Source organism: Hippopotamus amphibius, chromosome 7 (genome assembly GCF_030028045.1).
Source record: "Hippopotamus amphibius kiboko isolate mHipAmp2 chromosome 7, mHipAmp2.hap2, whole genome shotgun sequence".
In the NCBI taxonomy this organism is placed as follows: domain Eukaryota; kingdom Metazoa; phylum Chordata; class Mammalia; order Artiodactyla; family Hippopotamidae; genus Hippopotamus; species Hippopotamus amphibius.
The window spans coordinates 88,700,468-88,724,927 of NC_080192.1; the positions used below are offsets into that span (position 1 = coordinate 88,700,468).

Consider the following 24,460-nt stretch of genomic DNA (forward strand, 5'->3'; position numbering starts at 1 on the left):
CTTAGTAAATATTTTTAAGATAAAGCATTCCTGAGGCCAATAGACTCAGAACATTAAAACCATAAACAAGAAATAATGAATGTAACTGAACTCATAAGACAATACTAAAGAGAAATAAGAAGGGACATTGTAGTAAATGACACTAAGAAAACCTTATTTATCTTATTCATCACTATATCCTTAGTACCTAGAGCATTATCTAGAACTCAGCAAACATTTAATGAACATCTATTGAGTAAATAAATTTAATGATTGACAAAATATGAAAAATATCAGGAATGAAAGAACCAGAGAAATGTGTAATTGTTACCAAGTTATTTTTTTTGAGAACTTTTATTGAGATACAGTTAACATACAATAAACTGCATGTATTTAGTGTACAATTTGGTAACCCAATCTCCCAATTCATTCCCCCCCAACCCTCCCTGCTTTCCCCACTTGGTGTCCATATGTTTGTTCTCTATATATCAAGTTACTTTTTTATTTTGTTGTTTTCATAAGTGTAAAATCATAGCTCTATATATTTTGGTTTTAATTTTCAACCTGGGTAAGTAAACAGATTGAACATTCTTCCATATGTCTGATAGTTAATCAGGTGGAAATAGTCGATATTTTTACTTAAAGTTGTAATTTTAAAAAATAAATTATTTCTTTGTCATTTACTAATTTATTTAACTTTTAATATTTTACAGTATGTTTATACGAATCCTTTGTTTCTCATTTTACATATTTAAAATTTTGTATTTCCATTTTGCTTTTACTATCTTAATAAATGTTTAAAATGTTTATATGACTGAAGCTGATATTTTTCCATATAACATCTAGAAAAATATTAAATCTCCAAATACTTAATAATTCTACTCAACTCTAATCAAAACTGAGCATAAATAATCCAGATTTTCTGTACTTGGGTTTTATATTTATCTACATACACATCCTCTTTGGTATATGATGCAAATGAATGAATTATTCATTCCCAACTTCCCACAATTTCCACCTATTTCAGTGTGCTATCACACAAAAGTCTTACATTAAATAATGTATTCTTTTAGACATACAGATGGCCAAGAGACACATGGAAAGCTGCTCAACATCACTAATTGTTAGAGAAATGCAAATCAAAACGACAATGAGGTATCACCTCACACCAGTTCGAATGGGCATAATCAGAAAATCTACAAATAGTAAATGTTGGACAGGGTGTGGAAGAAAGGGAATGCTTTTGCACTGCTGGTGGGAACGTAAATTGATACAGCCACTATGGAGAACAGTATGGAGGTTCCTTGCAAAACTAAAAATAGAACTACCATATGACCCAGCAATCCCACTGCTGGGCATATACCCAGAGAACACCATCATTCAAAAAGACACATGCACTCCAACGTTCACTGCAGCACTATTTACTATAGCCAGGACATGGAAGCAACCTAAATGTCTATCAACAGATGAATGGATAAAGAAGATGTGGTACATATATACAATGGAATAGTATTCAGCTGTAAAAAGCAATGAAACTGGGACATTTGTAGAGACATGGATGGATGTAGAGACTGTCATACAGAGTGAAGTGAGTCAGTAAGAGAAAAACAAATATCGTATAGTAACATATATATGCAGAATACAGAAAAATGGTACAGATCAATCGGTTTGCAAGGCAGAAATAGAGACACAGATGTAGGGAACAAATATATGGACACCAAGTAGAGAAAGCGGGGAGGGTTGGGGGGCAATGAATTGGGAGATTAGGATACCTAATTGTACACTCTAAATATATGCAGTTTATTGTACATTAACTGTATCTCAATAAAAGTTCTTAAAAAAATTTTTTTATTCTTGTATCGACAAGAATATCGATATAAGATATTATAAATAATGTGCTTTTGAGAGAACAGCTTTATTGAAATAGTTTACATATCATAAAGTTCACCTGTTTAAGTGTACAATTTAATGGTTTTTAACACATTTATAGAGTTATGCAACTAGTTTAGTTTTCGAATAATCTAGTTATAACATAAAGGAAAATTGCATATAACTACTTACACTTACTCTCACCTCCTACTTTGTTCTCTTAAGCATGCTGGCTTGACTCTCAAAAATCTCTAGTGATCACCAACTCCTTTCTAGAGTAAGAACACTACTTTCTATCACTCTAATGGTGTTGTTTCCATTATTTAAACTTTACTGAAATTTCACTTTCTATAAAATACCTTCCACAAATTGTTCATTATTAACAATACATTTTGTTTTCTTTTAAAATTACACAAGCAATATATACTTATTACAGAAAACTGAAGACATACAGATAAATCTAGGCTGTTCTAAGTACTGATGACTTCACTAGTCCGAGTTTGAAAATAGTTATTTCCTATTTGAGTATAACTGGTTAAAAAAAACAGAAATGCTAGAGTGCTCAACAAAATTTTGTAAGTTGTTTTTAAAAGTCTGTATTAACATATTACAGATGTAAAATATTTTGTTAAACTTTTTTGAGCAAAACTTTAATGGGGAAATCCATCCTTCCCATCATAAAACTACATCTAATTAGATTAATATATTTTTAAAATAAGGGATTATCTGTGTTTTATATTTTAAAAATGCCTTAGCTTGAGACAGCTTATTCTGAGGTGCTGCTCTTAATAATCCCTTTCTTCCTAGTTTCGTGAGTTTAATGTTTTTCAAAATGTTCTTGTGGACAACATGAATTCACAATTATTTTCAACTCTTACCTTCTTATGAGATGATAAAATCAAAATATCCTTTAAACCACCGAACGGTTTTACTAGGTTGTAAACATCTTCAATAGAATATCCTTTATTAGGCAAATCAGAAATAAGTACCACACACATTTCTTCTATTTCCTTCAAAACAAATTTAAGAATTGACATTAAAACTTAACTGCTGTTATATTTACTTAAATTTACACAGCAGATCATATGTTAGTATTTAAATTGTAATTAATACTAAATCTGATTAATTCAGAAGGTTGGTCTAAACCACAAATTAAAAACAAAACAAAACGTACTTTTCCACTCTTCAAGTACACAGAATAATTCAGTCATACCATATGTCATCTAGTCAAGGTCTTTGGTTCTCTTCTGCAACCACTGCTTAAAAACAAATTTAAAAACACAAGTTTGCCTGTCTCTGACTACACCTCCTTCCTTTCGTGTACCATTGCCATTCCTGTGCCTTGTGATGCTAACATCCCCATGCTCCAAATCAGTGCATATCCTTTTACCTCACCAAGTAAAACAAGCCCTTTTAGGAAATATAAAAAAGCTTACCCAGTCCCTTGTGATCCTTACCCCATAACGCAATCCCTACTACAAAGTAAATACTTTAATTTCTGCCTTCTCTTCTCTCAGATCTACTTTATTTTTCAAGATGACTCTCATAAATGCCAACTTTTCCTTTAGTGGATGTCGGCAAAATCCCCAAAGCTGTAAATTTGGCAACTTGTGACTTCTGCGGGGCAAAAGCGGGAAACTAATTTTCATAAGCTAGTTGAGAATGATTTTTAACTAGCAGATAAACTTTGTTCACAAATGATTCCTTCTAAAGTGCAGTAAATAAATCTAAAATACTCTATTGGTGCTTTAAAGTAACAAAACAGTAAATTAACACATATCACTTACTTACTACTCGAAGAATGGAGCAACCAGTCTAAAACTTATCCTCAGCACCTGAAGGATCTCAAATTCTTAACTAGTAAAGTCTAAATTAATGAAATTTTAATATATTCATAATAACAGATAAAAGCACAGGAAAACAATAAAGTGAACTTTATGCTCTTCAAAGAGAACTGCAAACCCCACTTGCTCCTCTAAAAACACACAAAAAAAGGTATTCTAAATATTAACATATTTCCCATTTGCCTCTAAGAAAAAATAAATGTCACAAAATTACATTGGTTCTAATTTGACAACCTACTGTCTACTCAAAAACCCAACTGGCCTAATACTTTCTTCTCAGTGAAAACTAATCCTCAATAACATGTACATTTATTGATAATCTGCACCTAAATTTCTGTATAACTCAAGATTTTTTTTAACTTAAATAATATTTACAAAGTCACCAATGACCAGGATTTTTCACCATGCCGAATCTGTATATTTTTTACCTAGGTTTATAGTAAGAAAAATACACTGTATCAAAATTTCTTAAGCTTTTAAAAAATAAGTAAAATATAAAAACTAACCTTGTTAACTGCTTCATTTTCTGTGGTCTCCAAAGCAGCTTCTTAAGATACAAAATAAAATAAGAATTCATGCAGATATATTTTATTTATCAAGATCCCACTTTATTCCACAATGGGTTAAGCAGTAGCTACATGAAAATGTATACAATGGGCAAAAGGCTAGAGAATTTAAGTAGGATATAGCTACAGAAGTAACACTGGCTTTTCAATAATACAGTTAGTTTTATTCCTTCTGAGAGCAAAATTACAGACTAATCAAGCGACAAGGTGAAGATCTGAATCATAATATTCTTAATTTCACTTATGTATGACTCTGGTATTAAAATATATAATATATGACACAAAATTAAATGCCTTATTTTCTTAAAATTTAATTTTCTATCTTTAAACATAACAGAACAAAATAAAATTTCTATTGACCTACCTGAAATAGTTTCTTTAGCACCATTTTCAGTGGCTTTGACTTCCACACTTGTCTTTATTTCAGAGTTCTCTGCATGAAATAGTCTGCTTTTAATAGTCTAGAAAAACACACTAATATAATTAAACTAATGAATCTAAACAAGAACTTAAGCTAGTTCACTGTTACTTCAAGTCTCCTTAGGCTGACCTGATTTAAGACAAAGCCAATACAAGTTTTCCTTTGAAACACAAAACAATCCTTTTGAAGATTTTTAAGCAATGATTTCAAAATATACCTCAAATGTATACCAACAGGATTTAATGAAAAGAAAGCACTGAATGACAGCATTTCAAACTTACCTGGTACAATCACGGGTTTACTGGCGTCTTTGTTTTTGACAATTCCAGCCTTTTTGACTTCTAGAGACTTCTTTCCACTAGATTTTGCTTTTAAAAGTAGAGTTGAACCATTATTCTAAGGGTCAATTCAGTCATTTAGCATGTTTCATACTAATATATTAGTAAATAAGTAGTTCAACTTTATTATAAAAGCAGCTCTTCTCCACATATTTCCATTTATTTTCAATATCTGTTTTCTAATAAGATTAAAAGCAAATTTAAACTGAGATACAATTTTTGTGGAAGGCTATTCATGATTCACAAATTATTAAATCCTCATGTGGTACAATGTTCACTGCAGTACCATTTACAATAGCCAGGATATGGAAGCAACCTAAATGTCCATCAACACATGAATGGATAAAGATATGGCACATATATACAATGGAATATTACTCAGCTATAAAAAGAAATGAAATTGAGTTATTTGTAGTGAGGTGGATGGACCTAGAGTCTGTCATACAGAGTGAAGTAAGTCAGAAAGCAAAAAACAAATACCATATGCTAACACACATATATGGAATCTAAAAAACATGCTACTGATGAACCTTGTGGCAGGGCAAGAATAAAGACGCAGACGTAGAGAATGGACTTGAGGACACATTGGGGAGCAGGGGGTGGGGGAAGGGGAGGCTGGGACATAGTGAGAGAGTAGCACTGACATATATATACTACCAACTGTAAAACAGATAGCTAGTGAGAAGCTGCTGCATAGCACAGGGAGGCCAGCTCGGTGCTCTGTGACGACCTAGAGGGGTGGGAAAGGGAGGGTGGGAGGGACACTCAAGAGGGCGGGGATATGAGGATATATGTATAAATACATCTGATTCACTTTGCTGTACGGCAGAAATTAACACAACATTGTAAAGCAGTTATACTCCAATAAAGATGTATAAAAAAAATCCTCCAGTGGCATAAGCACATCATAATCATACACATAAAACTCGTATTTTATAATTTCCACAAAGATTCTTTAAAATTAGTCTATTGGAAAAATATATTAAACAGATCATGTTATTTTCAACATGTTACAATTTAGTGTTCCATTTCTTTATGGAGGATACATCCTTGTAACATGGAAAGAAAATCTTTAAAGTAACAACTATCAGAGGAATTTTACAAGCTGGGTAAGGTAATATGAAGTGACAGCTCTAAATAAATGAGGAAAACAGGAAAGAAGTGGCAGAGCAGTCTATAATAATACAGCTGTCAGAAATGTTTCCTAAGCAAAAGATCAAAGCACCAAAAAAACAAAAGTCCTATGTGTATCAGGTTTTAAATATCAAAGAATTATCAACTAAACTTTTCAAGATGTTAATCACAAATTATACGAATTTTAAACTTGCTTTTGACATCATATTTATTATATTCTTTAAGGCACAATTAAGAATAAACTTAATATAATCTCTCCTTTCCAACAGTCTTACCTGTTTTCATTGAAGCTTTATTACCTTTAGCAGCTACTGTTACCACAGATTTTACAGAACCCGCTGATTTCCCTAAATCACAAAAGCTTAGTCAAAACTGATTTATTTAACTAGTATCAACAATTCCCAAAGAACCTCACAAAGAATATAAGAGCAACACATTATATATTTTATTCAAGACATAAAATGCTATCATCTTTAGGGACACAGGTCATTTGCTAAATTAGAAATGATAATTTCTTTAGGGGAAAAAAAAAAAATCACTGAAGTAAGAATTCACGTCCCCTTTGGGGTACTTAAAAAAGCAGCATTCAGGCAAGTTACATAAATCTCTGAATGTGTGAATCAACCAGAAGCATAATTACTAACTTCAAGGATATAAAACCAATCCCATGATGCCTTTAATGGTTCTAAAGCAGTTATATTTAGGATCTCCCAGCCCATGCTTCCTTGGCTCCCAGTTGATTAAAAAATTACTGATTTCTGTGCACGTTTCCCCTTTTATAAACCAGGGTGGTAACTGTCCTAACTACCTAACATATTTATGAGAATATGATCGTGCTTTTGAAAAGTTATTAAAGTAAAAGAAATATTGACATCTACAAAATTTAATCAAAAGTTTACAAATCCACCCTTGGGTGGATATAAAATAATCCAAAGACAGACCTTAATTTTTGCTCAGAAAGAGAAATACCAATCTTTATAGACTGTCACTCAACCCGTCATTTCTTAGTCATTCCCAACTTTTGTCACAGTGCAGTATCCTGAGCCCCAATGAGCTCTTAAGGTGTTTCTTTCACTATCCTACGTTATTACCACAAGTCAATTCACTTTACCTCTTCTGGTTGGGTACCAAAACTTAAGAAAAAAAAATCCAGAATTAATTTCCAAGACTCATGGGTAGCTAGCGGTTTTAGCACCCACTCCCCCAGATTTCCACTAGTGACTCCTATAAACTTATTATTAAAGTAGTAACAAACTGTTTGCTAAATAAGTGAATTTCCAAAATATGTTTTCTAGCCACATCTGACTCCCTCAGATTATTGCTTCTAAGAAACTACTATTATGAAAATTATGGGTCTGCCACTAACAATGGTATTTGCTAGCTCAAGACCACTTCCTTTCCTTCCTACCATTATAAAGAAGACAATTTTATACACTGATCTCTATCATCTTAAAAAGATGACTCTGAATTAACCAGCATTTAGCAGAAATTGGAGGAAAAACAAAAAAGGGGGTAAGGAGAAAAAAATTAATTACTTTAAAATCCACTATAACCCATAAAAAATGCAAAAAGAACATAATTTGCTGTTGTTTGTTTATAAAAGCAAGTAAACAAAGACCTCAATAAAATAGAAAGATGGAAATATTGCTAATATTCATCATGAGAAATAGTTTGCCAGTTAAATTATTTTATTTTGATAATTACTGCAAGGAATGAGCATTATCTACTAAACCTGCTTTCTCAAAACTTCTAGATGACTGTATTTCAAAGATTGGTATATACTCAGCACACACTGTGTCACATGAAATCCAAGACTACTGATAAAAACTTCAATAATTTAAAGTTAACTAATATGTCTAGAATCCTAATACAGAAAACATACCTGAAGATTTATTTATTTTGGCTGCAGATGTCTTGGCTTGTCCAGGTTTGGCTAAAATAACAAGAGAAATATATCAATAACACATTACAAAAAACATCATTTAGATTTAGGAAAAAGCTAACTTGGCATAATTTTGGTAAAAACAGTGCTAAGAAACATCTTTATTCTTATCTTTGTATGCCCAAGGAACTATAACAATAGGTAAATTCTTAGACATGGACTTGCTGAGACAAAGGGAAAGATTTAAATTTCAACAATTAACATGAAATTGTCCTCCAGAAAGGTTGTAGCAATTAATACTGCCATCAACAGTACAGAAGAGTGGAGCTTCCCCATTTCCACACAAACACAGTATGTAAAAGAAGTTATTAAATAATAATAAAAAAATCCAAAAAAAAAAAAAAAAAAGAAGTTATTAATCACTCCAATCTGAGATAGAAACTAGTATGATTTAATCTTTGATTCTTAAATTATAAGTAAGCTATGTCAATTTTCATATGTGTAATTCATCTCTATTTCTTTTGTGATCTGTCTATTCTTAATATTTGCCAATTCATCTTTTGGGTTTTGAGATTTTTCTTATTAGAGCTCTTTATATATTAAAAAAATTAATCTGCATCATATAGGTAACAACTTTTTTAAAAGTTATGCAAAATACTTATACAAAAGTACTTTTTGTGTAATCAATGTCTTCCTGATAAGGAAGGACTTTCATTCTGAAATTAAAAACAAATCAAAAAACGCTCCACATTTCCTTTCAATACTTTTAATTGCCATCTATGTTATTACTTTAAATCTTTGATCCAGTTTATTTTGATACTATAAACTATATACTTTACAAAGAGGCTAGTCAATTTAATGAACAATTGATCTTTTCCCTGCTAATCTGAAATAATACCATAATGATTTACTGATATCCCATATGTTTGGGGGAGCATCTGTGGAATCTCTTCTGTCCTACTGATCTTTTGTCTATTTATGCAACTATATGAAACTATATAAATCTTTACCTTTGTAATATATTTTAATATGTATTAGTGCTGGTCTGTCCTAATTACTCTTCCTTTGCAGAATTTTCTTGTCTATTTTATGTATAAACTTTATTATCAGCTTATATAGTTTCAAAAATCTTCCTGGTATTTTTACTAGGTTCCTAATATTTATGTTTCAATGTAAGAAAAAAAGGCATATTATAACCATGAGGCTTTCTATCCAAAAATGAGCTGTTTTCTCATGTAAGCCTTATTTTAAGCCTCTCAGTATTTAAAAGTTTTCTTTTCATAGCTTCTACCTTTATTTTTGTAAATGGAATGTTTTACTAGTATATAAGCATGAATGGTTCTTTTTTATATAATAAAGCAATTAAAACTTTATAGTAATTTAGAGAATTAAGATGGCTGATTATATTTAGTAGCATTTCAATAGATTCTATTGGGTTTTCCATCATACATATATGTTTGCAAACAATATGTTTTATCATACTTTCCAATTTTTAATGCCTCCTGACTTGTAGTACACTGGCTAATGGCTATTAGTTTTAGAACAATATTTATTTTAACTCATAGATGTGATGATGAGTATCCCTTGCTTTGGTCCTAACCTTAATGGGAACGCTTCTACTGTTTCACTCTTAAGCATATGTGGGCTTTTGACTTTTCATATACGTATATGTTTTATGTATATAAATAAAGTATGTATACACAAACATGCTATCATATTAAGGATGTAGTCATCTACTTTAAGAATTTCTCAGCATTTACCTCCCTCTATTTAATATAGTAAATGGAATTGACAAATTTCCTAATTTTGAACCAACTTTATATTTCTGACATGACCCCCCCTTGGACATAGTACATTATTCATTTAATGTATTTCCAGATTTTACTTAAAAACTTTATATCAAATATTCAGAAGTGAAATTGTTCTATAATTTTAATTTATTACAATAGCTTTATCAGCATTTTAAGACATTTCTCTAAGTTTTAATTTTGAGATTACTGTAAATTCACATGGAGTTGTAAGAAATAATAGGGAGAGATCCCACATACCCTTTAGCAAGTTTTCCTCTGATGGTAATACTTTGCATACCTAAGTACTATATCACAAACAGGAAACTGACATTGATATAATTTACAAACATTCCAATTTCCCCAGGTTGCATGCATTCAATGTATATTTAGTTCTATGAAATTCTATCATATACATGTAGATTACTGTAACCATCAGTCAAGATACAGAGCAGTTCCACCATAAGGATCTTTCCTACTACCCATTTATAGAAACAGCCATCTCCCTTCCTTCCCCTCAAGCCCTGACAACCACTAATCTGTTCGCTCTCTAATTTTCTCATTTTAGATGTTATGTATTTTATCATTTCACTGTTATGTAAACAGAAGCTTACAACACATAATTTTTTAGAATGAATTTTTTTAATCAGCAAAATTCCTCTGCAATCCATTCAAGTTGTTGCATTTATCAATAATTCATTCCTTTTTATTGCTATGTGGTACGTATTCTATGTTATAGACATAAAACGGTTTGTTTAGCCATTCACATGCTGAAGGACATTAAGGTTGTTCCCAGTTTTTGACTATTAATAAAGAGGCTATAAATATTTGAGTACTGGTTTTGTCTGAATGTGATTCATTTGTCTGAGATAAATGCCCAAGAGTGTAACTGTTGGGTCCTATGGTAAGCACATGTTCAGTTTTGTTAAAAAAAACTGCAGTACTTTTTTCCAAGATGGCCATACCATTTTACATTCCCACCAGCACTGTTCAAGTTTCTTCAATAGCATTTGGTACTACTATTTTCTTATTTTAGCCATTCTGATAAGTGTGCAGTGTCTTTGTCACCATTCGATGTCAGTAGTAGCCTGTTTTTTCCTTCCTGTTTCCCGTTGCTCCATCCCCCCTTTTAAAGAATGTTTTCCTTTCCTCTGCATGCTATGGAATAGTTGAAATTAGAACTAGAGTTATTACTTCCTTTAAGGTTTGTTGGAACTCGCATGTGGGAACTATTTGGGCAGAGTGCTTTTACTGGGGAAATTAATTGACAAATAAAAAATATTAATTTTCATCTGGGAATTGAAAAGATTAAAAGACACATACTTTAAAAGAGAAAAAAAGAAACCAATAAAATCTGACAGGAAAAAAAATCATTAAATTAACAATGACAAACCAGAAAATTTTGGTTCACTATGTGTTTTCCCATGGGTTCAGTTTTGTTTTGTTTTGTTTTTTTTTGGCCACCTCAGGAGGCATGTGGGATTTCAGTTCCCCAACCCGGGATCGAACCCATGCCCCCTGCTGTGGGAGCACAGTCTCAACCACTGGACCCTCAGGGGATTCCTCAGTTATTTTTAACTGAAGTACAGCTGATTTACAATGCTGTTTTAATTACTGCTATACAGCAAAGTGACTCAGTTATACAAATATATACATTCTTTTTCATATTCTTTTCCATTATGGTTTATCACAGGATACTGAATATAGTTCCCTGTGCTATATAGCAGGACCTTGTTGTTTATCCATTCTATACATATCAGTTTGCATCTGCCAATCCCAAATTCCCAATCCATCCCTCTCCCACACCCCTCCCCTCTGGCAACCATCAGTCTATTCTCTATGTCCGTGATTCTGCTTCTGTTTCACAGATTGAAATATGACACAAATCAACCTAAGTGCTATCATATGGTATTTATCTTTCTCTTTCTGACTTACTTCATTCACTTAGTATGATAATCTCTAGTTGCCTTCCATGGGTTCAGTTATGACACTAATACAAATGTGGTTTGAGTATCCTCTTCCTCTAGCAAATATTTATTCATTAACCCTTATACCACACTGGATACTAAGGTATAGAAAAATAAAACTACAAATATTCCCCTACCCAGCCAAGTGAAAGAGATAAACTTATTAACAACTTATTAATACCAAGTGATTTAATGTACACAATACAGTATTTCTAGGAGGGAGTTGGGAGCATCTAACTGTCTAAGAGTCACAGAAGGTATCACAAGAAGCTTCATCTGAGATGGACCTTAAAGGATAAATTAGAATTTACCCCACCTCGACCCTACAAAAGGAATCTCAACTGATTTCATATTTTCAGTTATCTTGCACAAGGCCTGGCCCCTACTAAGTAGCTATTTCATAAGTGCTTACTAAGTAAAGTTAACTGGTGGACAATGACTCCACACAAATGGATAGTATAAAGACCTGAGAAATGAAACTGCATAGCATACTGGAAAATAAACCGTTCTGAGTAGCTGAAACATAATATACAGTTGCATGACAAGAGATGGAAAAGTAATCTGGGCCAAAGGGTAAGGGGTTATTTATGCAATGCTAAAGAATTTAGGCTTTCTCCCATGGGTCAGATCTGCTTTAAAGCGACCTCAGGGCAATAGTGTTAATAATGGAGCAGAGTAGAATAAAAAACACCAGTCAGGAGGCTAGCTTCAAAAATTCAAATGTGAGGGACTTCCCTGGTGGCACAGTGGTTAAAAATTGACCTGCCAATGCAGGGGACACAGGTTCGATCCCTGGTCCAGAAAGATCCCACATGCCACGGAGCAACTAAGCCCATGCGCCACAATTACTGAGCCTGTGCTCTAGAGCCCACGAGTCATAACCACTGAAGCCCGCACCTAGAGCCTGTGTTCTGCAACAAGAGAAGCCACCACACTGAGAAGCCCATGCACCGCAACAGAGTAGCCCCCACTCACCACAACTAGAGAAAGCCCATGCGTAGCAACGAAGACCCAAACGCAGCCCAAAATAAATAAATTAATTAAAAAAAATTCAAATGTGAGTCTAAACTAAAACATTAACAGCTGTGATGGAGTAAAGGTGAGATAATCTGAGGTAGATTCAAGCGAACTAATTTGAACCAGCCACCTACTGGATGAGAAAAGGAAGGATGTTATTTAAGTTTGAACTGGGTAGGACAAAGAGAAGAGAAGACAGGCTAAAGGATTACCAATAGATTTCTACATTGGATAACTGGTGGTGATTGTCAGATAATATAAGAAAATGAGCAGGTAGAAGAGGTTTATGTATGTATGGGAGATGTCACTGGTCCTTAAAGATATGAAAAGGAAAGAAATCAACCAGTAAGAAAAGTAGGATATGAGAAGAGGAACAGACATTTAGGGAAACAATGAAGGGAAGATGAAAGAATAAGAGCAATCAAAGGAGATACAGAACAAGTTTTCATTCTCAGAGAGGGACTTTAGTATAGCTGAAAAGCTTTGGAAGCATATAGTTTTGGGTTTGTATCCTAACTCTTCCATGTGACCCTAAGTCATTTAGCCTCTCTGAATCTGCTTCCTCATCTATCAAACGAGAGAACAGTATGAACCATACTCATAGGGTGGTCTGAAAGATTAAGTGAGGTAACAAATTGCCTAATATAAATAGTGTAACCATGGTAGGTTCCTTTCCCTTGTTTTCTGTTTTCTGGCACAAGTTAAATTATAAGCTACTGAGAAAAAGATCTTGTCTTTGTCTATTTGTCTCTCTAATGTATCCTAACCACTTTATAAAGTGCCTCTAATTTTGGGCATATAGCAGAGTGCTCAGTAAACAATTTGTACTGGGTAAAAGTTCTAAAGTTTCCCTTTCTGATAAAATTAGGCATTTGCTTCCTCCCCATACTTTCCTACATCCTTTTTGATTTGTGCTTATAACCAAAGTTCTCTTTAAAACTACCCTGACTTCCTATCCCTCTTCAATCTGACATCGCTGATCTCAAAAAGCTATCTTATTTTTCTCACCTGACACTTTTTCTCAGCCCTGGGCTCCTCTCTTTCTTTCTACATTTATTTATTATTATTTTTTTTAATCTTTCTACATTTATATTCGAAGGGATGAAGTACTTAAAGTACTTCTCCCTCTACACATTACTTTTATTATGTTAGGACCATTCCCAAAATTCAGACCTTAAACTTAAAAAAAAATTTTTTCCTAAGTATCCCACTTTCAATGCCATGAGACTGACTAAATGATAACTCCAGTGGATATTCTTTGATACCTGAAATTTAGCAATGTTCTTCCCCAGTTCAAAGAAATCACTGCAGCCAAATTTTACTATAATCAATGACCACACGCTCATCTAGAAAACTCCATCCAGCCTAAAATTTTGATATTTTTATTTTCTTTTCATTTTTATGTTATCCAATAAAAAATTCCATATAATAAAAATTCAGATTTTAGCATCCCACATTATTTTAATTAACCTTTTAATACCAGGTCCTGATTACCTGAAAGTGAATCCCAACTGTTTTCTCAAAAGGATTTCTCAAATCACTCCATGCACCCAATCTACATGAGAATCCTAAACAACTGGTGGTTCCTTATTCTCTATGGAAATTTCCCAGAGTGTGTACCAATTATTACTACGTCTTACACAGGAAAAATGAGGTGCACTTATCCAAGCTTTGGAAACAGTGGGTTAAACAAAGTTAAATATGTTTCTTTCCTGCAGGATTTCATAAAGTGAATGTGTTTGTGGATTGTTTTTTAAAGGGGAAAAAAAAAAGGTGTAATAAATATCCTAAACTTTATCTGATCCAAAACATGTTGTAGGAATAAGTTTTTCACACATTTTGAGAAATGCTGTGAATGGGGTCAAATTACAAAACTCCCCAGCACGACTCTTCAAGGCCTTCTATAAAGTGATTTCCCCAATTCTGTTACCTTTGTTATGTCATCTCCATAAGTGAAATAATCTTCTGCCTCTAAATATTATCTGTTTACATGTTCACATTTAAAACTTTAGTCAAAATTTACCACCTTCCAGAAGCCACCCATAGTCATCTTCACTAACTTCCAATACATTCAGGACACTATCCAACTAAACATTATTGAAAACTGAGACATTCTACACAATCCAACCTTCCAGTAACTTGAATATTAGTTCTAATACCAAAAACTCTTTATTCTGAATATAAATCCATAAACTACCTACCTTTCGAAAAGATAACATACAAAACACAATTTAACTTTCCTAATATATTGTTTATTTTAGCTTTTCTGTCTTATCCTTCACGACCACACTGTTTACTAAATTCAAGAGTATATGTTTTGGCAATAACTATTTTCTCTCATTTCCAATCCTAAATGGACTGAGAAAAAAATAAACTGGATTTAAAATTGTATGCAAAATTCATTTAGGTAGATTCATAATAAAGACCTGAAGTGTTTTCCTGTGTGTAAAGAAATAACACATGAATGTAATATCATGTATTTCTGTTTAGTCTTTTTTGTTTACTTTTTTGGTTCTCAGCAGACTTTCAAAATCAAAGAGGACCACATAAGCAATCTTAACATACCTTTCTTTATGTTTTGTCTTGTTAGTTTATTGGGAGGGAACGGAGGGAGATATTGCAAAAGTAACCTAAACAGCTATTAACTGTGGAACTATGATAGGTATTTTGCATACATTATCTCCTTGAATCCTTATAGTCATTCCACAAGAGCTTTCATAATTAAACTACTTAATATTAACCACTAGAGTAATACAGGGGCCAGTATGGATCCCTTCTACTAAAGCACAATGAATAATGTTTTCCTAGCATCATCTTGCAAGAAGTTTCCAGTAAACTGACAAAATATACTTATTTGGAGGAGTACGGAAAGTAACAACTTACTAGCAGAAGCTGAAGTCACAGTTTCAACAGCTTTGGAAGCGTCTGTATCTTTTCTATTAAAAGGAGAACAAATTTAGCAAAGAATAAAATTCTAACTTCTAAAACTGCTAAAGATGCAAAGCTTAAATCTAAAATAGATTACAATAATTCAATTTGAATGATGTCCCATTTAAACTGAAGTCAGGGTGATAAAATATATTAAAAATGTAGTTGTAAAAATTTTTTAAATTTAATTGATATGCATACTCATTCTCACACAGGCAACTATGGACTTACTTTAAAGTAGATGCAAGTGTTTTCTTTGAATCTGATATTTTTTTCTTCACTTCTTTGTTCTATGAAGGAAAAATATTTTGAAAAATTTAGTTTCTTCCCCAATTATAAAAAGCAATTGAGAATACACAAAAGCATAAGAAATACAAACACACACACGCACACAAATCTAAAATATTCCTACCCTAAAGTATAAATACAATTTACAGTCTTCTATTTATAGATAGAAATAAAATATTTTCTTCAATTTGTGATCATACAGTGTAATTTTACATCCTGCCTTTTATCACCTATCTACATTTTCTTATCACAATCTTTTAAAAACATTATTTCAAATAGTGCTATAACATTTCTGATGTCTAACTGCTATCACTCTGGTCCAATCTACCACCACCCTTTGCTTTCATTACTATAATAAGACTCACAATGGTCTCTGCTTCTGTCTTTGCTTTTTCACCCAGCCTCACTCCATTTTTAACATAGAACCAGACTGATCTTGTTATTCCTAAATTCAAAACCTTTCATTACACTCAGAGAAAAAGCTAATAAAGAGTTTACACCACACACTCTACCTACTCTCTACCCACAAACCACCACATACCTTTTCCTATCCTTCTCTACTTCCAATCCCAAGCATCCTTTATACTTCTTAAACAAAACAAACTACACAGCCATGGACCTGAGAAGTCTTTTACAGTTGCAGTTGCTTCTCTCTGGAATGCTCTCAATCCAAGAAACCGTTTTCTCCTTCACCTCCTTTAGGTGTTTGCTCAAATACCACCTTTTCAATGAGACCCTCTATAACTACGTTATTGAAAGCTGCACAGCTCTTCATTCCCCAACAAGAGCACTTCTATTTCCCTTTTCTGTTACTTTTCTCCACAGCACTTGTTGCTAATAGAGTATATATATGTGTTTACTTTCCTTGTGGTCTTTCTCCTCTTCACTATCACTGGTGCCTAAAATCACGGCAATTAGTGAACATGCAATAAATGTGTTAAACTGATCTGAACTTAATAATTGTTGTCATGTTATTTTATGTTTTCTGTTCTTTTGGGGCATCCTTGCCATTTTCTTTTGTTCTATGTGGGATTTTATCCCAAACATCTTCCTCACCCCAACAGTTTAGAAGATACTCTTCTTCTACTTTTTATTCTAGTAATGGGTATCGTCAGTTTTAAAAGAAATTTGAAAATATTGATTTCTTCTGTATAAATTTAAAAGCCCTTACACCTTGGCTTACACATCAATTTCTGATGACATATTTTAGACCAAAATTATTATTGTTTTTAACAAGTAATTTTTTTTTTACAATTTATATTATATAAGACACGACTATTTGAATTTTACTCTATGTTTAGTTTCATTACTCATTACCAATCATTTTATATCATAACTTCTCCATTTCTTAAGTTGTGCATTGTGACAGTAATATTTTCGGAAAGATATACAGATGAAGTCTTCAAGCCCGTACATGTCTGAGAATACTGTCCTAGCATACAACTTGGGATTGACTTGAAATGCATGTACTGCATTAAAATGAATCAATCTTTTTTCCACTCAACCTTGAGAATGTGTTGCTTGGCTATCAAAGACTAGTCTACTCCTTTTTACATTTATACTGTTTCTGCCTGGATAACCATAGCTTGCACCATTATAACTACGAAACCGAACATCTTCACCAGTTTTTAAGTGGTGTGCTCTTTCTGGAATTACAGATATATAAAGATTGGGTCTCCTAGATGTATCCACCATGTCTTTCCTCGTAATCATTTTAGACTTTTTAACCTTCACTAATAGACTGTAAGTTCTAAGAAGGATGGAAGCACATCTGCCTTGTTCATCATTGCATCTTCTGCATGTACCACAATGCCTGACACGTAACAGATGTTTAAGATATAGTTTCTAATTAAAATAAAACTAAACTCTCTTCTGAATTGACTGTATCTCTTCAGTTTTATCTCTCTGTTATTCATTAGATGTTCCATAACACTCAAACCACTGTTCACTGCTTCTCAGCACTGTTTTTGGTTTCCATGCAGTCTTCTTAAATCTAAGCTGACTGCTTGCTCTAAGTTTTAGATGTAATGTCCCCATTAATCTTGCTGAAAACAGTAAAATTTTTTAAGCCTTGTTTTTTTGTTTTGTTTTTGCAAAGAGTTGATCTGTAGCACTATTTTATAATTGCGAGCGTTCTGTTTGTTGGAAAATTTGATTATACTTTTTTTTACATCAAGGGCTCCTGCTCCTTTAAGGAAAATTTTGAGTATCAACATGTGTCCATTTCTCTGGAAAAGAATGCTTGCTTTCAGCAGATTGGTTAAGAATCACTGTTAAAGACTGAGGTCTATGCTGGCTTAAAATTAAAGACAAGGTTACTGAGTTTGTCAGAGCTGTGCTGACCCATACTTTAATCTTTCAGGCTTAAAATACAGGGATATAGAAAATTTTTACCTTTTCTCTAACATTTCATTATTGATTCCAAGAAGTAGCAAAATGAAGAGAATATTCTATGTATCACAGCCAGAGTCCAAGGCTGTCCTAACATGAAATATCAAAAGTGGGCAGAAGAGTTTTGTCATACTTTTGACTATTCACACCAAAGTTAAGATGTGAACCAAGAAAGCTATACGGCTGCCCTTCTTTTTCCTATTTTGAGTTTCAAGCCTATTTTGTGCTTGCTCTGTTAGAAAAACTCAATGTCTTCCCCTGTGGTAATAGGCCAAAAAGATTGTTCCATATACTTCTAATCTGAAGAAGCCATAACCAGAGTTCTGTTGGGGATCCCCTCTGGTCAGTCACAACAAAAAAGTCATGAGTTAGCCCTCTAAGGCTTCAATTCAGCACCATCCAAACCATATTTAATTGAAGAACATCAATGCTTTTGACAGGCAGACGGCATGTTCCCAGTGCTGATACTTAGCCTATTCATTACTATGAAAATCAAAACAGTATTTGTGATTGGCCTATTCGACTTACATTGCTGCCTTACCAACCTTATGAAGAAGTCATCCAACAGAATTATTTTAATCTCTTTGAAATACTCTAATACCCTAAATGTATCCTTACTCGCCCATTTTCCCAGATTAAACTTTTTAGAATTAAAGAAGACTATCTCCTCAGTTCTCCAAACTTAATGATCAGCCAGTCTTGCTTGAGAGTCACTAGTATAAGCTATTTCTCCTTTCTATCCTCAAGGGTACTGATCTACCCCAAATCGTTATTACTGCAATAGTCTGGTTGGCAAGATGAGCGCTCTAACTGGATTTCAGTGATCTTTTCTCTTCTTTCCTTTAATCAATTTGCTAAGCTTTCTTTGCTTTCACAGTCATTTGCCCAACCAACTCATTCTGTAGATCACTTCCTGACGAATCTTTCTAATCCATATATTTCATTATGTCATAGCATTGCTGAAAACCTTTAATAACATTTAACTACAGGATAAAGTTTAAATTCTTAAAATTATGCTTGCTTTTAATCTAAGCAATGCTTGATTCCCCCTATTCTCCTCTGCAACTAGAGGTGCCTATGTGTCACATTTACTGTGTCACAGTAAATCAAATGTAGGTTAAAGTTGCTGGGGAACTCCTTCTTCCTGGAAAGACTGAGGGGAGGGGAATAAAAATCCATTCTGCTCTTAACTTTTATTCCTTTCTTTCTGTTTGGAAGATAGAAATAATGCCAGAAGGTACAGCAACCATTTTACAAAAGAAAATGAAAAGTACATGCTAACAATAGTGAAGCAAAAAAACAAAAAGGCTGGGTTCCTGAACATATGATGGAGCTGTTGCACCACCCATGGACCACCTGCCTGCAGATTTCCTGTTATGAGATAAATAAACCTCTTCTTTGTTTAATAAACCATTGATGAAGTTTTCTGTTAATTGAAAACAAAAGAAATTCTAAATTGGTAATAGCTACGGTCACCATGTAATTCATTATTCAGTAGGCATGTATGTAGCAGGTGTTAGTAAACTAGGATGATGGGTTACTCTAGTAGTAACTAACCAGAAAACAGAAGAGAAAAAAAAAAATAGTTTTCTCTAATAGCAATTGAAATAATATTTATGATATATACAAATAAATATAAATAAAAATTAAACTTAACACCTCCTCCAAAATGTACGTTATGGAAACATTACAAAAGAATGTTATGGAAAAAAAATGTAAAATTAAATTTAATCTAAATAAATGGAGAGATAAACCATGGTTTTGGACAGAAAGACTTAGTGTTGTAAAGACATCAACACAAATTCAATACAGTATCAATTAAACTCCCAATAAGATTTTTTAGAGAACTTCTAAATTTAAACAAAGAACAAAGAAAACAGATTCTATTAGAAAATTAGGCAAATACTATAAGGTTATAGTTTTTATAATAATTGAAACCATAGAGCATTCATACAAAAATAAACAGAATGAAACAGATCTATGTGTATACGGTGATTTATATACATAAAGACAGCTTTCCAAATCAACAAGGAAAGACAAATCAGGCATAAATGGCATTGGGTTAATTGGTTACCCATTTTGGAAACAATATTGATACCATTCACACATTATGCCACAAACCACAGATTCAAAAAATAATGGAAGCATATCTTTTTGGCACTGGCATAAAGGTCTTCTAAAACATGATAAAAGAAAAAAAAAGTAAAAGCCATTAAGGAGAAAAAAGCAATAAACCTGAGTACACTGAAATTATTTAAAAACTTTATACATGTACACATACAAGCAACAGTCTAAAAGAAATACTTCTCACATATATTACAAAACTAGTATCTGGGATAAGGAGCACCTTCAGATGAAATTTTCTTAAAAGACAATGCAATAGAAAAATGTGAGAAGATATACACAACCAGTAATAGAAATAGCTAATAACTATATTAAAAGATGTTGAAGTTCAATAATAATCAGAAAAATGCAACTTAAAACTAGACAGCAGATGGGATCAAGATGGTGGAGGAATAAGACTTGGAGTTTTCCTGCCACAGATGCATCAGAAACACCTACACGTGGAACGACTCTCACAGAACATCTACTGAACACTGACAGAAGTCCTCTGACTTCATAAGGAAAAGAAAATCTCCATGTAACTGGGTAGGGGAAAAGAAAAGAGAAAAGAAAGAAAGGAATCAGGACAGGACCTGTGCCTCTGGGAGGGAGCTGTGAAAGACGAGAGGTTTCTGAATGCTGGGAAGTCCCCTTACTGGAGGGGAGATCAGCCAGGACAGAGGAGAAGCTTCAGAGGAGAGCACAGCAACAGGTGTTTGGAGGGCAAAGTGGAGAGAGACCTGAGCAGAGGGTCCTGCCAACTGGCATGTCCCAGCCTGAGAAGCTTGTCCACTCACCTGCTGGGGCAGGTAGGGGCCAGGTACTGAGGCTCAGGCATCAGAGGTCAGACCATGGGGAAAGGACGAGTTGGCCGAGTGAAGGCTGCCTGAGGGGGCTACAGTGTAGTATGCTACAACTGAGGAAGTCCAGGAAGAAGCCTGGGCTCACCAGAAAGGCAAGGCATCATTATTGCTCGGGAATGCACCATGAGAGGGGGAAGGCCCTCCATAGGAGCTTCTTTCTCTGTACACTCACAGGTGGCACGACACTGCTTACACAAGCTCCAGGGGAGGATGCAAGCTGCCGCCACCACCAAGCATCATGTGAGTTTGTGCAGGTCACTGCCTCTACTTTCCTGGGAGCCTGTGCAGCCCGCCACTGCCAAGGGTCCCACAATTGGAGCCAACTTCCTCCGGAGCACGCACAACCCGCCACTCCTGCTGAGGGTCCCTCAACCCGCTGCCAACCACTGCCCCAACCTCCCCAGGGGTGTGCAAACTGCCATAACCGCTGTGGAGTGACCCGCAACTGGGAGCCAACTGCTATCCCCGCCTTCCTGGGAACCTGTGTAAGCTGTGCACCTGCACACCCCCTATCAAGGGGAAAACAGCCAGCACACGCTAAGGAAAGAGACGACAAGCGTCCAAACCAAAAACAGCTGTCATGCCAAAAATATATTAAACCCACACAAACTACACAGGGACGCTCCCACTTATAAATAGCCCCCCAAGACTTCAGTAGATAATCGTTTCTCCTAAACTCACAGACTAAGAGAAATATAAGCAAAATGAAGCAGAGGAACCATTCTCAGTTAAAAGACCAAGAAAATTTCCCTGAAGGAACAAACAATGAAACAGACCTCTTCAGTCTAATAGACACCAAGTTAAAAAAGAAGGTAATGAAAATACTGAAGGGATTAAGAAAGGCTATTCACAGAAATGCAGATTACTGTAAAAAGGAATGAAACTATAAGGAAGAGCCAAGAAAAATTAGAAACTTCATGTGCTGAGATGAAAGCTGTGCTCAAGACAATGAATAGCAGAATGAAAAATGCAGAACGAATAAGTGACCTGGAAGATAGATTAATGGAAATTACCCAACCAAAACAGCAGACAGAAAACCAAATGAAAAAAATGAAAGCAATATAAGAGACCTATGGGATAACTTAAAGCCTGCCAATCTACACATAATAGGGATTCCAGAAGTAGAAAGGGGGACTGCAAATGTATTTGAAGAAATTATGGCTGAAAACTTCCCAAACCTAAAGAAGGAAACGGGTATCCAGATACAGGAAGCACAGAGGGTCCCAAACAATATGAACCCACAGATACCTACTCCAAAGACAAAACAAAAATGGCAAAAGTTAAAGAGAGGATTCTAAAGGTAACAAGAGAAAAACAAAGACTTCATTACAAGGGGACGCCTATAAGGCTATCAGCTGATTTCTCTACAGAAACACTGCAGGCCAGAAGGGAGTGGCAAAACATATTCAAAGCCTTGAAGAGAAAAATCTGCAACCTAAAATATTCTACACAGCAAGATTATCATTTAGAATAGGAGAAATAAATAATTTCTCAGACAAGCAAAAACTAGAAGAATACAGCAATACTAAACCTATCCTAAAAGAAATATTGAAAGGTCATCTCTAAATAGAAAAGAAATCAAAAGAAATAGGAAAGAGGAAATCACAATTGGAAGGTAAATCACTTAAATTAGCCAGTACACAGATCAAAAAGAAAACAAAACAAAACTCTCTTTGTGAAGGCAATATAAACACAAGGAACAGCAAAAGGATGAACATGAAGATGTAAAAAGGGACATCAAAGTCATAAAAATGTGGGGAAGGAGAGTAAGAAAATGCAAATTTCCTTTCTTTTTTTTAGAATGTGTTTCAGCCTATATCACTATCAGCCTAAAGTAAGCACATATAAGGAGTTAGCATACTCAAAAAACAGGGCAACCACAAATCAAAAATATACAATAGATTCACGAAAATCTAAAAGAAAGAACACAGCATAAAATAAAAGGAAATCATCAAACCTCAAAAAAAAAAAAAAAAGAAAAAGAAAGGAACAAAGTAGAAACAATCAACTGAAAAACGAGGTTTGTAATGGCAATAAATACCTATGTATCAATAACTATCTTAAATGTCAATGGACTGAATGCTCCAAACAAAAGACACAGAGTGGCAGACTGGATAAAAAAAACAAGAGCCTACAATATGCTGCCTACAAGAGACCCTTTCCCCTTAGGGCAAAGGACACATTAGACTGAAAGTGAGAGGAGGGAGAGAGGTATTTCACACAAATGGAAATGACAAGAAAGCTGGAGTTGTGATACTCTTACCAGACAAAACAGACTTTAAAGAAAAGGCTATAAAGAAAGATAAAGAAGTACACTACATAATGATAAAGGATCAATACAAGAAGAGGGTTTTACATTCATCAACATATATGGATCTAATATAAGAGCACCCAAATACATAAGACAAATACTAACAAGACATACAGGGAGAAATCCATAGGAATACAGTAATAGTAGCAGACTTTAACACCTGGCTCACATCAATGGACAAATCTTTCAGACAGAAAATCAATAAAGCAACAGAGGTCCTAAATGATACAACAGAACAGTTAGACTTAATTGATATTTTCAGGACACTACACCCAAAAAAAAAAAAACAAAAACAAAAAACATGGAACATTCTCTAGGTCTGACTACATCCTACGGTACAAAAACTTTAGCAAATTTAGGAGTACGGAAATAATTTCAAGCATCTTCTCTGACCACAATGGCATGAAATTAGAAATCAACCACAGGAAAAGAAACGAGAAAAAAACAATTACATGGAGACTAAATAACATGCTAGTAAAAAACCAATCGGTCAATGAGGAAGTCAAAATGTAAATTAAAAAATACCTTGAGACAAATGACAATGAAAACACAACCATACAAAATCCATGGGAGGCAGCAAAAGGGGTTCTTAGAGGAAGTTCACAGCAATACAGGCCTTCATCAAAAAGAAGAAAAATCTCAAGTAAACAACCTAACCTGTTAGCCACCTACAAGAATTAGAAAAAGAAGAACAAACCACATCCTGAAGTCAGCAGAAGGAAGGAAATAAAGATGAGGGAAGAAATAAATAAGATTAAAAAAAAAAAATCAA

General features: G+C 34.0%; 1 protein-coding gene across 8 annotated transcripts in view; it reads right to left on the reverse strand.

Moving 5' to 3' along the window:
- Positions 1-24,460, reverse strand: part of ZNF638 (zinc finger protein 638) — an 80,971-nt gene that overhangs the window by 23,081 nt on the left and 33,430 nt on the right. For all 8 annotated transcript variants that reach the window (XM_057741172.1, XM_057741174.1, XM_057741169.1 and 5 more), the window contains 8 exons: positions 15,964-16,022; positions 15,688-15,740; positions 8,034-8,084; positions 6,427-6,498; positions 4,961-5,047; positions 4,623-4,691; positions 4,199-4,239; positions 2,727-2,858 (listed from right to left, as the gene is read on the reverse strand). In XM_057741172.1, the coding sequence (XP_057597155.1) occupies positions 2,727-2,858; positions 4,199-4,239; positions 4,623-4,691; positions 4,961-5,047; positions 6,427-6,498; positions 8,034-8,084; positions 15,688-15,740; positions 15,964-16,022 (564 nt within the window). The remainder of the gene's footprint in view (positions 1-2,726; positions 2,859-4,198; positions 4,240-4,622; positions 4,692-4,960; positions 5,048-6,426; positions 6,499-8,033; positions 8,085-15,687; positions 15,741-15,963; positions 16,023-24,460) is intronic.